Source organism: Gymnoscopelus microlampas (assembly GCF_963454915.1).
Source record: "Gymnoscopelus microlampas genome assembly, chromosome: 8".
In the NCBI taxonomy this organism is placed as follows: domain Eukaryota; kingdom Metazoa; phylum Chordata; class Actinopteri; order Myctophiformes; family Myctophidae; genus Gymnoscopelus; species Gymnoscopelus microlampas.
The window spans coordinates 47,967,142-47,981,640 of record NC_139945.1 but is presented as its reverse complement, the minus strand read 5'-3'; the positions used below and the strand labels follow the sequence as shown (position 1 = coordinate 47,981,640).

At 40.7% G+C, this 14,499-nt stretch overlaps 1 protein-coding gene across 4 annotated transcripts in view; it reads left to right on the top strand.

Annotated features, from left to right (window-relative positions):
* The window catches only part of LOC311050996 (neurofibromin), a 122,007-nt gene extending 107,993 nt beyond the window's left edge, over window positions 1-14,014 (top strand). For all 4 annotated transcript variants that reach the window (XM_084065306.1, XM_084065304.1, XM_084065305.1 and 1 more), the window contains 9 exons: window positions 300-435; window positions 1,127-1,284; window positions 1,828-1,950; window positions 2,333-2,451; window positions 2,907-3,007; window positions 3,586-3,728; window positions 4,289-4,335; window positions 5,738-5,954; window positions 9,268-14,014. In XM_084065306.1, the coding sequence (XP_083921432.1) occupies window positions 300-435; window positions 1,127-1,284; window positions 1,828-1,950; window positions 2,333-2,451; window positions 2,907-3,007; window positions 3,586-3,728; window positions 4,289-4,335; window positions 5,738-5,954; window positions 9,268-9,410 (1,187 nt within the window). In that variant the 3' untranslated portion in view covers window positions 9,411-14,014. The remainder of the gene's footprint in view (window positions 1-299; window positions 436-1,126; window positions 1,285-1,827; window positions 1,951-2,332; window positions 2,452-2,906; window positions 3,008-3,585; window positions 3,729-4,288; window positions 4,336-5,737; window positions 5,955-9,267) is intronic.
* Window positions 14,015-14,499: the final 485 nt, after the last annotated feature.

Here is a 14,499-nt window from a genome sequence, read left to right as displayed (position 1 = left end):
TGGGCAAACAGCTGTTTGTGATCAGCTGACTGATCACGTGTTTTTTCGGTTAACCCCTTCATCTACAGGTCCAATATTAACGCACAGGCTGCGCAACAGTGTAATATACAGTAAATCAATGAAAAAACACATTCACGGTTTAAACCGTGAATGAGCCCGTGGCAGGTAAAGGGGTACATTTTGATTCACGAGTAGAACCGTGGATAGTAGGTAATGTGTTAATGGGTTAAGAAATAAAGAAATCTGGATCTGTCTGATCAGTGTTTTGGGTGTGTGTGGTTCTGGTGTCGTCTGTGCAGCTTTGCTCACTGTGTCTGAGGAGGTGAGGAGCCGCTGCAGCCTCAAGCACAGGAAGTCGCTGCTGCTCTCTGACCTCGCCATGGAGACGGTTCCTATGGACACCTACTCCGCCCACCTCACTGACCCCAGCTGCAGGTAACAAGCTCACAGAAACCCCATGTTTGATTATTCCCGTTCAGGGCTGATTTCAGGTCTATCCTGTGACCAGTGGTGTAAAGTAACTAAGTACATTTACAAGTACTGTACTTAACTCATTCCCTGCCAATGACGTCTTTTGACGGCTGTTTTTTGTAAGCCCACACCGCCAATGACGTCTTTTGACGTCTCTAAAAAATATATCTACATTTTTTTTCTTCCTGTTTTTCACAAAGAACCAGGAGATCCAAAGATTTACTCCATTCACTTCCCTGTTAAAATATCACTATACTATGTATTTTTGAGCGAAACATGCTATTTTCAACTGGGTATAACAAGCGAACGGGAATCGCAACCATATGGGGATCAATCATACTGGAGATAAATATTCTGTGACTACTTGAAAAGGTAAGAAAATCGCAAAATCCTGGCACTGGGACCACACAGCCAGAAATAAGTCTGGCAGTGAATGAGTTAAGTACAATTTTGAGTTTAAAAAAAAAACCTTACTGGTGTATTTCCAATTTTCGGTACTTTTACTTCTACTCCACTACATGGCAAATATTATAATTTTACTCCACTACATTTATTTGAAAACTTTAGTTACTTTGTAGAAGTATAAATGTGAGTACCTTTTCCACCACTGCCTGTGACCAGCTGTTTTTTCTGCAACTCCCCCTCACCCCCCCAGAGCCCTGCGGGAGAACCAGCCATGGACTTCCCCCAAGGTGTCGGATCGTTACCTGTCCGCCAACTACCCCACTGTGGGACAGATCAGCCCACGGACACGCAAGTCCATGAGCCTGGATATGGGCCAGCCTTCCCAGGCTAACACCAAGAAACTCCTGGGTATGACCACCAGCTGGACAGATACTTACAAATATTACACAGGAGGGCTTTTATACTGTTCTATTGGCATGTCTCATTGGCTCAGATTCAGCGGGAAATAAACAAGAAGAACATCACAGCTGTGCTGATATACTGATTAACAGTGCTCGTTCCTATGTGATAATTGCTTTTATACTACTAGAAAATATATTGGAGACATTTTGTGATTTTGTCGATTATTTTATTGTTTTATTCGGCACCACCTTGATTAAATGATCAACAGAGATATTTCTAAGAAAGATATAAACAGTCCTGATGTGGGTAAATAACAGGTTGATGTTAGCTAGTAAGCTTGCTGTTTGTTTTTTTTGTTTTTTATCAAAGCAGAGTGACACATTGTCTTTCAACACTGATTAGATGTAATTGTTTTTGTAGGTGGTGACACAGTGCAGTCTTAATGAAAACACACCACCTTTATAAATGACAGCCTTTAAATCAGGTGTTCTTAAAGTAGAGTAAAATGATTTTAGGCTGAAGGTTGTTTTGTGTATGTGTTTTACCCAGGCACCAGGAAGAGCTTCGACCACTTGATATCGGACTCCAAAGCACCAAAGAGGCCAGAGATGGAGTCGGGCATGACCACCCCGCCCAAGATGAGGCGTGTGGCCGAAAACGACTATGAGATAGGTGAGCTCCCCTTGGGGGGATTAAACATATAAACCCTATATACTTTGGAGGGCTGTGGACACTTCCCAAACTCTCCTACCAGTGATATCATCAATGGGGAATCCAAGCTAATAGAAACTTCAGGCTTTCTATTCCTGGTAGGTGGGTTTCTGGACTGTCCACAGCCTTCCTCTGAGACACGGACCAAGTAGACAAAAATGGTCCCATATTATGAACATTAGTGACAACCTATTATATGAAGATGGGTTGAAAGTGGGTGTAGTCGTCCTTTAAAGAAAAAAAAGATGAGACTTGTATAGTGTTTTAAACAGTGAGTTTTTCCTTGAACTGGGATCAGTGTTTGGATAGTTTTCTGATGTAACACCACCTGTCCCCCTTGCAGAAACCCAAAGACTTGGCAACTCCCACCTGCGTAAGGTATCTGTGTCCGAGTCCAACGTGCTGTTGGATGAGGAGGTGCTGACAGACCCCAAGATCCAAGCCCTACTACTCACTGTGCTGGTGAGCGCTCACACACACACACACACACACACACACACACACACACACACACACACACACACACACACACACACACACGCGCGCCCATACGCACACAAACACACATGCTTTATCTCTCTCATTCACTCACTAATACCATGAATACCTATCATAGATCATGGTGAACTTATTAATCAAGTAATCAGTTAATCGATGGACAGGTTTTAGTAATTGAATAATTGGTAGTAATAATTTGTGACGTTTACAACTTCACTGAAATGTGAATGCTTGTCTTTGTTTTGAAATGAAATATAGTTTTTCGCTACTGGGTAAACATATTTAGTAACTGTCATAATTTTCTATTTAACACATTTTACCATTATTTTATGGTCTAAATTCATTGCATGGATTAATTGAATGTAACGGTTGTCTGTTTGCCTGAACGTGTACTGAATGTGAACTTTGTCATTTTCCAGGCCACCCAGGTCAAATATACCACCGACGACTTTGACCAGAGGATTCTGTACGAGTATTTGGCCGAAGCTAGCGTTGTCTTCCCAAAGGTTTTTCCTGTGGTGTAAGTACCCCAGCTGGCATCATGCCCTGGGAAAAGCTCAACACCCTCACCAAAAATGTGCAGTTTATTCTCCAAGTCACAAGGGTTCAAAGACCTGCCGATTCAGCCCCAAACATATTTGGGGCTTTGGGGCTCTTTTAGTGTCCAATTTGTTATCTTGGGAAACCAAAAAAGGAGCTGATATTTAGTCACAATGAGGTCTGGTTTGGTTGCTGCCAGTAAAGTAAAGTTGGAACTTTCTTTTTTTCTTTTTTCTACATTTATATTTATATGTAGTGAATTTCCTGTGTGTCTGAAGCTATTTAACAATACACACATAAGAAGCTTCCTGTGGTTTGCCAAGCTGCTGTAGTCACAGGTTTAACTAGAAACCACCTGGGCTGAGTTTCACATTCTATATTGTGTGAGAGAGAGAGAGATTCTATCATCTGAATGATTGTACTAGCATTATTTTCTGTCATGTTTTCAAAGCATTCTACAAGGAGTATTTGATGGAAATAAGAAGATGGGTGCTTAAGTATAATTCTCAAAATGTGTGTGTTCCTGGTTGTGTGTGTGTGTGTGTGTGTCCTCCATAGCCACAACCTCCTGGACTCCAAGATAAACACTCTGCTGTCCATGTGCCAGGACACCAACCTGTTGAACCCTGTGCACGGCATCGTCCAGAGTGTGGTGTATCATGAGGAGTCTCCCCCCCAGTACCAACCCTCCTACCTACAAAGTAATACGCGCACACACGCATACTCATGCATGCACACACACACAGCCAGTCAGTGTTTCACCTTGGAAACAATATAATCTAATAAGGTACAGAATGATGGAATTTGATTCCACAATGACCATGTGTCTCTCCATACATCTCTCTCTCTCTCTCTCTCTCTCTCTCTCTCTCTCTCTCTCTCTCTCTCTCTCTCCACCTCTCTCTCTCTCTCTCTCTCCACCTCTCTCTCTCTCTCTCTCTCTCTCTCCACCTCTCTCTCTCTCTGGGTTATTAGAATTCTGTCTTTTATTTCGGCATCTAAAATTCTGTATTCTCGTAGTCATTATTGTGTATTAAGAGTTGTTCCCTGATAGGCTTACAGGAGAATTGACAGTTTCAAACTAAAGCTGCTCTGTTTACCTGTAAGCCACTTATAAAACGTATCAGTGGAATTTAATGATTCCCATGCATCTCGCTCTCTCTTTCATTCACAATTTGCTATGGTTGTTTCTGTTCTTTCTCACCTTGTCTCCTCTCCTCTCCCCTCCCTGTACTTTTTCCACCTCTCTCTCCTTTCACAGGCTTTGGTTTTAACGGACTATGGAGGTTTGCTGGGCCCTTCTCAAAGGTATGATTCATGACCCCCTCCATCGTATTTACCATCTCATCCTTGCTGCCCATCTGCAGACACACTGGAGCAATCCAATGTGCTAAGCAATTACACTCAACACAGGAGCCCATTGGTGTGGAGATTTATCGAGCAGCGCGCTCATACACACGCACGAACACACACCATAAACAGAGGAGTTAGAGATAGTTGGCCTTTATAACCACGGATCATAGATCAGTTGTGCAAAACACAGCACAGTTAATTTGCTTTTTAAAAGACTGCTATCAGAACTTCACTAATTGGCTGTGGTGCCGTGGTTTGTGCATGTACTGTACATGTATCATGTTTGATTAAATGACCATTATGGGTGTAATTGTTCACAAAATTCACAGTTTAGTTTGCTATGATAAGTTCGGTACATTTTTGATACTGCCAAAAAGGCTGAGAAATCTCTAGGTCGTCCTCGGACGAGCCCTCCCTGCCACTATTCCATCACAGCAGACGGCTTTATTTTTTACATCCACATGTAATCCCATACCCATCATGGGTATGGGATGCCCTTGTGATAGATGCCCGTGTGTTGGCTCCGCCTTCCAACCCATGGCTCAGGTTTGCTGGCTGGGAGCTCCCGGTGCCTATGGTAGTCACCTGAAATGCCAGAAGGTTTTCCTTGTCTTATAAAACAAAAACAGCTCTTAATAAGAAATGTAATTTAGAAGAGTAGTAGTAATGAGTGATGGTGCTCACTTACATTAGGCATGTTCGTAAAGCCTGCGTTTTGCAATTCAAAATAGTGTCCTATTTGGTGCAATAAATGTACCAATTGCCGTGGTAACATATTTTTGCCCTGTTTGAATCGGGTTGAAATGGCTGCCTAAATGCTGTGGTGAAGTGTGTTTGTAGTGTTTGTGGTGACGTTTCAAGTATTCCCACTGACATAACACACTCTTGTGTAGCAGATGTGACATACTGTAGTAGTTTTATCCACCCTCATAATCCACATGTTCTGTTTCTGGTCTCTCTAAATGACATTAGCGTAGCGCACGTGTCACTGGAGTAGTGTGTTTATCTTTGGGGTGGGAGTGGCAGACAGCATGTTGCAACCTGCCTGTTGGCAACATCATTTTGGCTGATTTGTGCAGAACCATTGACAGGGCTCTCTTTCTACGGGTCTGGTTGAGTACAGAGAAGATGATAAAAAATGTGAATCATGTGAACCTCGAGATCCGACGTGGCTCCAATGTGGATCTCAGACTTGGCTCCAGTGTCGTCGGGTGGTTCTCGTGGTGCGCAACGGACAGATAAACTCACGCACTCACGAACAGAGATTTCGTGAATTTTTGTACTCAAAAACAAACGGGTACATTCAGTACGGGTACAATGGGTTTTGCATAAATTGTTCCTTTACCTCTTTTCCCAGCAAACCCAGATCCCAGACTACGCCGAGCTGATCGTCAAGTTCCTGGAGGCGCTGATAGACAGTTACCTGCCCACGGCGGAGGAGGAGCGCAGCGAGGAGCAGCTCCGCACACCCACCTCACCCTACCCCCCCACCAGTCAGAGTCAGCTCAGCATCACCGCTAACCTCAACCTGTCCAACTCCATGACCTCACTGGCCACCTCACAGCACTCGCCAGGTATGCACGCACACATGCCCACATTTATTTTTAAACAAACTCACATTCGTCATGAAACAGTGAGTCGTTTTTTCTCTTTTTTTTAATACCATTATCCATTTTTAGATAAAGGCATAATTGATACAGGACAATGTGTTACTTTTGAAAAGAAAATGTTTACTTTGGTGATTAGTTACTGTAATTTGATCATAATTATACTTTGTAATAACTGGTAATAAATAGTAGTGTGTCCATAGGTAAGCTAATGTGTGATCACAGAGAAGTTACTGTCAGTGACTAACATAGCACCAGTCTGTGTGTGAGTCATTCAGTCTTTTTTTCCCTGGCCTGCTTAACATACATGTTGTCTAGTTGTTATGGTGTATGAATTACGTATTGCTCAAGCTAGCCTCTATTCACAATACACAGGGTAAATACTGTCTGGGTTTGAGTTGTTTCTAACATTGAACTAAAAGTTCAGTAGAGCTGCATAACATCTCACATTTTTATTTAGTGAAAAACATCTTTTGTGAACATGAATTAGAAGTAATGTTCACTGGGTTAGCGTTAGCGTGTAGCACCAAAGGGGCTAGCTTGATTCAAACTGCAACCTTTAGAAGTCTGCTGTTAAAAATCGAGGACACATGCTCCATTTTTAAAACATGACATTGCGTGTGCTTTCACATGTTGTCTCTCTCTGTTGCTTCTCTCTTCTTTCTTCTGGCCACTGTTGCCTCTAATCCACTCACTTTTTCTTCTTTTGCCTTTTTGTTTTTGTCTGTTAACATTTCCATGCGCGTGCGGGGGGGTTGAGTAGTTTGTAGATGCTCCCCGACTCTGTCGCACCCCAAGCCTGCTGAGGAGATGGCGGCCAAAACATCTGGTACAAAGCCCAGCTATAGAGCTTCTCTGGGCAGCTAATGGCCCCCCAGCCTGTAGTCTGAAATGCTGTGGTAACTCATGTGTCCATTCTCTGTGTGTTTCACTGTGCTTGCTTTGATAACCTCACCTGTGTCCCTTTAGGATAGAAAACATGCAGTAGTTGGCGTGCGTGTGTGTGTGTGTGTGTGATTAGTACAAGTTAAGACATTGTGTGCATACTATACCAGCCAGACTCCCTCGCACAGTTCAGGTGCTGTAAAAGTGATGTTTTGGAGTTTGCCACGCCACAGTGCGGTTGGATTGGCTGAATAATGTTTGCCAGTTAAGATGAGATAAACTTAATTGGATACTGGACAGCGATCATCTGTCTAACCCCATCATGCCCACATCCTGTTGAAAATGAACAACAAATTTAGCGTTGAGCACTGTTATGGGATATACATATTTAGTACCTGAACTGTATATATAGACCTCCAGAATATTGAGATGAGAATTGTAATGCTATTCACCCTGCATATTGCAAGTCCAGCAGTAATCCTATCCCCAGGCTAGCCACTAGCCCAAGGCCAGTGTAGCCTCTTTTCACACTGCACCAATTAGCCTGAAGCCAAGGTCTAGAGTTTCATTGTAAACCCTCAGTAGCTGAGGCTATTGCTTAATTTATGCTCCAAATTTATGCTCCTTCTAAAAAATCTACAAGCTCACGTTCTGAGTTGGTGGATTTCGGTGTGTGACACCACCATACTATTAAGTATGAATTGGGCTTAACCCTTCAACACAGGACAGATAACTGTGAGCATGCCCAGTTCAGAATTAATGTATCAATGTTATCTGCAGCAGGTCTGGAAGTGTGTGAAAAAGGAGTTCCCAATTTCCTCAACAAGTCTGGAAGAATTAGTAGGCTATTTCTGCTCAGACATGATGCACACACACCAACTAGTTTATTAAATTGTACAATTAACACTGGTCAACACTGGTTAAAGCTGTAATCCGGAATTTAGTATAATGAATAAATGTTAATTTAGCCAATCTGTATCGTAGAGTATGTTAATACAAGATAACTAACTTGGTCTCTTCCGTTGATTAATCTCTAGACCCTGCCTGGAGTCAGGTAGGACACCTACTGGTTGAGAAGTAGTATTGCCTAAAGCTCAAGTGCAATATCTGGCCAAGTGGGATTTCCCTGTTGACTGAGCAGTAAATGTTTGGTACCTACCTGGGTTTAAATTCCGGGTAGGACATAAAACCTACCAATTGCTACTTTAAAGTCCTCTCACAAACTGAAGATATGGACTTTTTTTAAAAATATTAATAAAATAATAAATTCTGGCATTGGCACTGAGTTATACTGGTTCTATTCCTCTGAATGGGCTGGGCCGAATGACTGCAGTGTGAAAAGTCCTATTATTTTCCCCCCCTGTACCTTACCTCTACCTGCTGTGCATAAGTGTTTCTGTAAACCATATATCATTTATTTCTCTGATCAGTTCATGCCAGTTATCCAGTGATGATGAATCACTTTGTCATTCACGTTTTCCTTTTGCTTTCATGTGCGGATTTTTTGGTTCTTGTTTGGTTCTTGTTGTCATCATTGTCATTTCTTTTTTCTCTCCCATTCTCTCTGTCTCTCTCTCTCTCTTTGTAAAGCCTCTCTGTCTTGCTCTAAGTCTGCCGTTTTTGCGCCACACCTCCTCTTCCTCCCAGGTACTCTTCCCATTTGACCCTCTGTGACCCTGGAGGTCAGTCAAGGTCAAACACGTCCCTTCAGCCCTTCCCCTTGGTTGAAATGATCCCAGTGTCAATAGAATAACTCGGGGTTCACTCATAGTTTTGCCCCAGACTGAAGAATATGCTTTCACGGATTATCATTAATGGCGTATTAGCTTTGAGCTCTAGCAGTAAATAGCAGTAATACAACCGTACCCCAACAGGTACGGTTGTATTTGTTTTGAGCTGCTAATGAATCTCTGCCATGGGTGCCTTTTTTAAATGCAGGGAAAGGGCAGTTTACACACGTTTGTCGGTGGCACCCTCTAGTGGGTGTCATTGCATACAGCAACACCACTCAGAAACCTGATCCCATTCAGAGAATAAGCTGTTGCATAGCGTGTTGTTGAGCTGTGTCATGTGACTGTTTTAAAGGATGTGACATTTAGCCATCTCCTCTCCTATTTAAGGGATAGGCTATCAAGTGTAGCCGGTAATGCAAATCCTTACATAATTATTACGCAAATTAAAGTGATTATCAAATGAAGATATTCACATCTATTGAGTTAGTTGATGAACACAAACAAAAACATGAATTTGCCACTGAGTGCAAAAGCAGCTTGGATTGAAGCATTGTTTGTGTTTCAGGATAGCGTTTATCTATTCTAACTGCTCTCGATGTTTTCTCGCTGTTCTTTCCTTCCTCTTCAACCTGCGCTCCCTCTGCTCCTCCTCCTCCTCCCAGGTGTGGACAAGGAGAACGTCCAGTTGTCCCCCAGCTCGGCTCTGTCCAGTAGTGGACGGACACGCCACGGCTCGGCCAGCCAGGTGCAGAAGCAACGCAGTGCAGGCAGCTTCAAGAGACCCAGCATCAAGAAAATAGTATGAACGATAAAACGGGGAAAAAACAAACAAAAGAAAACCCACAGAGAGAGAGAACAATGCCCTCCCTGGCCCATTAGCCAGACTTCATGCTGCACTTCTCTTTTTACAGTTTTTATTAGTTTGATCCTTTTGTTGTTGTTGTCGTTGTGGTCTCTGAGAGAGAACAAGAGATTTATTTGTATTTCTTTTTTTTTTGGGGGGGGGGGAGTATTTTGCATCAGGAGCATTAAGTGAATGGAGGAATACTTGTGAGGGCAAAGTTAAAACTCTGACTGAGATTCTGTTTTATATTTGAAGCTTTGAGATGGCCTAAGGTGAATAATAAGCCATTGTGTGTCATTGTCTCAGTCCTTCAGTCTCCTTTTTGTGAATAGAACCCTCAAACAATTGGTGTTTTGGAAGACGAGATGTAAGCTGTACATAAAACACAGGCCACACACATCCCCCCCGCCCCACACACACACACACACACACACACACGTGTATGAACTTGGGGGTGGGGGGAAACCCAGTGTTTGGCCCTCCCTCCCCTCCACCTAATTACAAGACTCTTCAGATTACTTGAGTATTGGGTGGAGAATGCCATTAGCTCTCACCTTGAACAGCTTTGGCAGATTGGACCAGAACGGTGATATTATGAAGGTCAAGTGAATTACAAAGGGGTGGGGTGGGGTGGGGGGGTGCTACATCCACACAAACCTCTAAATTAAGTTCTGAGTCCCTTCACCGTTCCTCATTAGCAGCCTAAGCACTCCGAGTGCAGCCATCACCTCTATCAGTACAAGATGGACCAAGTGACACAAGGCAGTAAGGGGGTGGAGCCGTGTCTCTAACGGACCCTTAAATTCATCTTGATCTGGATTTTGGATGGACTCGCCGTATGTCAAACCTCCACAGTTAATTGTACATATTATACATAGAAAGATTATGTATAACTAGTCCTTAGTGATATAATTGAGATGTTGACGTTTTATCCATGGTGTGCCTTTTGTCAGGGTTTTTTCAATGTGTATAATTTGTAAAATAAGAAGCGAAACCTTACTGGGGGACAGAGAACAGGTACTAATTATCGAGGCGTGTCGTCCACTCTACCACGTGCACACGCGTGGTGAGAGAGCTGTGTCACTAATGGCATTCAATGATCGTCAAATATACAATCATCCATATACCCTGTTGCCTGAGAGTATTTATCCTGTACAGCTAGATAGTGCATACAAAAAAAGTTATTCTTTTGAAACACTTTCCAAAAAAATGTTATTATTTTGAAACACTTTCCATGTATGAACATAACAATCGCAAAACACTAGGAGGAAGGCGCAGACTTGTAAATAGCTGAACACGTTTTATTTTTTTCCTTGTTTATTGTTATTAATGTTTTTGTTTTCTTTTTCTCAGTATGAATTGTGTTTCCAGTGCATAGCATTTTGATTTGTTTACACACAGAGTGACAAGGAAAATTGTGTAATATGCAATAATCCTCAACTCTTAAACTCTTCGGTCAACCACCGGTTTTTATTTTGTATTGTCTAATAGGGAAAACCAAATTCAGCACGTTGACTTGGTGCGATTATGATGCCAATTCTCTTTTGTTGCCTATTCACATTTAGGTTCCTCTCTATGTGAAATGTATTTATTGATTACGTCCACTGACCATTTTAGAAGAGAGAGACATTGGATTGTATGAAGTTTTATGTCCCCTTGAAATGTATACCTCCATGTCATCCTGTTAAGTTCTTGCGTTCATGAAACGCAAGAACCCCAAGGGATATTGGGATAAAATCTCTCTCTCGTGTGTTTAATCTACCATATTTTACTGACTGTAGGTTAAAGCTCATAAAACCAAACCTACAGGTCTATTTCCTCAATTCCACCAGTCTCTCGGAAGAGACAGAATCCTGGTGTAATTTGGAGAAACTGGGGCCCTCTGTCCTCCATACCCTTACAGCAGATCCAGGGTCACTGCACCAAAGATTAGCTTGCACTATGGGAAGGTAAAATGCAAATCTGGTTTCCAAAAAGAAAAACGTGTTTATGGAATATTTGGCACACAATCTTTTAATTGCTCATCTGAGTTTGATGATTCAATGTATTTTCACTTATGTCATGCATAGCATTTCATTGTGATGCATATTAATGTTGGTGTGACAAAATTCTGTGTCCCCACTTACAGTACCACCAAGCTAACAGCACCCGATACAGGCCAAAATTGGCCACTTTCCTTTTTTGTCTTTATTTCTTTTTCGTTTTTTTTATCAGACATTCATATCTTGCCTTAACATTCACGCATGGACTCTGTAAAGAGTTGAGTGTTGTTGTGCAATACTCAAATTCATTACTGAAAAGAAAAGGAAAAAAACTATTTTGTCCCTACTGAAAAAGAATAAGATCATTTCTTAACACCATTTTAAGTAGGGATGGCCAACCGATAACCGTTAAGAAATCGGCAACCGATTAATACTAACGATTAAAATTAATCGTCTTTTTTTTTTTTTTTAAGGGCCAAAAATGTTTTTAATTGTTTTTTGGCCAAGTCTACACCTGCAACCACACGTAACTTCCACTTTATTCTTTTTCTTCCTCGTCTTTGTATTGGTATTGTTTGTGTTGGAGCGCCTCAGTGTGGCTGCAGAGTTCATGTGCAACCTCTTCCAGAGAGAGCTAGAGACACGAGAAACTCTGCTGGAGACACAAAACAAACTGTAGACTTGGCCCTTTGAAATAAAATGTATTTTGGCCCTTAAAAAAAAACAATTTTTTTCTTAACGGTTATCGATTAATTAATCGGTAAGGCCTAACGGTAACCGGTTAATAAAATGTCTCCATTTGGCCATCCCTAATTTTAAGTGTACAATATTCTACAAAGTTGACTGCGTAGCTAAACCATACATTTTGTGAAATAGTCCATCACATCTCTCTTGTAATTCCGTACTGTAGTGAGTTGAGATGAATGTGATGGAGCGTTTGATTTGCTTTTGTTCATAGATTACATTCAGTGAACAAACATGCGTGTGGTCATGGAAACCTTTTTTTTCATCTTTTCTATTTTCTTAATGCTGTGGCTGTAAGGGAATGAGCAGGTTATGTTTTTAACAGAAATGGCCATAAACGGTATTCAAACTCTGTTTTTAAGTTGTTGTATGGTCCTCCGCAGAATGATGTAAAGGGAAGAATGTAACATGTGCTTTGGTTGTTATTCAATAATGGGATTATAGATAAAAACCTTGAAAATGTAGGACACACTACTAAATTCACTAGTATGAGCGACGCAAATAACCCTCTGGCAGAATCAATAGTGAAGGGTGTATTGGTAGTGTCAAATCAGTGGCCAATGGACAGACATACACTGTACAATCCTTAGTGTTAATTGAACTCTGAGAGTGTTTGCATTTGTACACTCAGAGTTACAGTTAAATTAATGAGGATTTAGCCTAACTTTTTTAACCTCTGTCAGAATAAATGCTTGTTGCCTTTCATTGATGCATTGTCACAGTTTTACTAAAGGAATTATTGTGATTGCATTAGGGAATCAGGACCAAACCATCAATCAGTTATTTGTGTCACACTGTTTGGTAATGGTTAAAGGGCAGTGCCACCATTTTTTGATATTTGGGTCATGTGTCATTCTTATTCTTTTGATCTGTCAGACTGCTGTTGTGTCATATTTTTGTGTTATTGGTATATTTGGCAGTCATTTTATACTGTGTCCTTGCTGCCATTACTTTAAAATGTCTGAAATTTTACTTCTAAAAACAGTTTTCTCCATAACATCTTCTGAGGAGCCTCCCATTCCTCTTTAGGTACGTGATTAAGAAATCATCATGACACAGCTTTTCAAAACAAATGACAACTCACTTAGCATGGCATTTTCAATTGTAAAGTTTTGGGGTCAGTATCTTCATACTGAGTGTTGCAGTAAGGTGTCTGTACAAAATGACTACCAAAACAATTTCTTGCTAGCAAAGAAATAATTTAAGATCCAATAACATTGATGGTGTAATTTCCCTTTTAAAGTATACATCTTTCACCCTACATAGAACGCGATATTTGCCAAATCATACATAAATGTGTCATAGTATTGTTCTATAGGTTGTATTTAAATACTCATCTCGTTTTCTCCTAACAGATCGTTCACCAAGTTCTGTCTTGAGTACCACAAGGCATTAAAAATCAGAGAAAATCTGAAGGCAGTTGTAGTAATTTTAATGCCTATTGCATCAACTTTCCATAGTTTGTCAAGCTTTAGAAGTTTTACTTTCACGTGAATAGAATATTACAGATTAGGTACCCATAACCTCTTAAACAAGTGGTTGACTTGCACTAACTTAAATCACAGTCATGGGTTTGTGAAGGCGAAAAACCTCAAATGTGGCATGTTTTATTTGATGTTATGCAAAATCTAATGTCTCTAGAGTATTGGTCTGAGTTTTGTTTTTAATGCAGTATGTGTGACAATTGTAAATATTTTGTGTACAATTTGAGATGGTATATTTACTACACTGTACATATATGTGATATTGTATCATTTTGTTTTTGTAAAGCAGTTAGTTGCTGTATAATAACATACAAATTGAACTATTCCAGTGTTAGTAATAAAATGTTTTGCTCTCCAGCGTGTTTGTAACTGTGTGCTGACAAAGAATTGAGACATTTATTTTCTATTGTACTTGACAACGACTCATTTAGTATAACAATACCATCGATCGAGGGTATTTGAGAAGGGGTTGTGTAGTAGTCATACTTAGCTGTTAAACTAGTTAAAAGAAAAATATAAGACATGGATAGATATCTGCTTTCTAATAAAAATGAAAATACAGTACCAATACACAGCAAATGGACAGATAATTATGAATCCATCTTCAAGCAGGAGCTAAATCAAGGACCCTCCTGGCATCCTTTTGTTTATTTTTGTTTTGTCAAGACTTTTTTTTAACATAAATCAATCAGGATTATAAATTATATCATTAGCAGGAGAACAACTCTTTACTTACAATGTAGCCTACCACATGCCACACTTTACTCCTCAGATATGCATTACAAAATGTTTTATTGATTGAATACTTTAACAGTTTGCTAATAGTACAGTGGTACGATT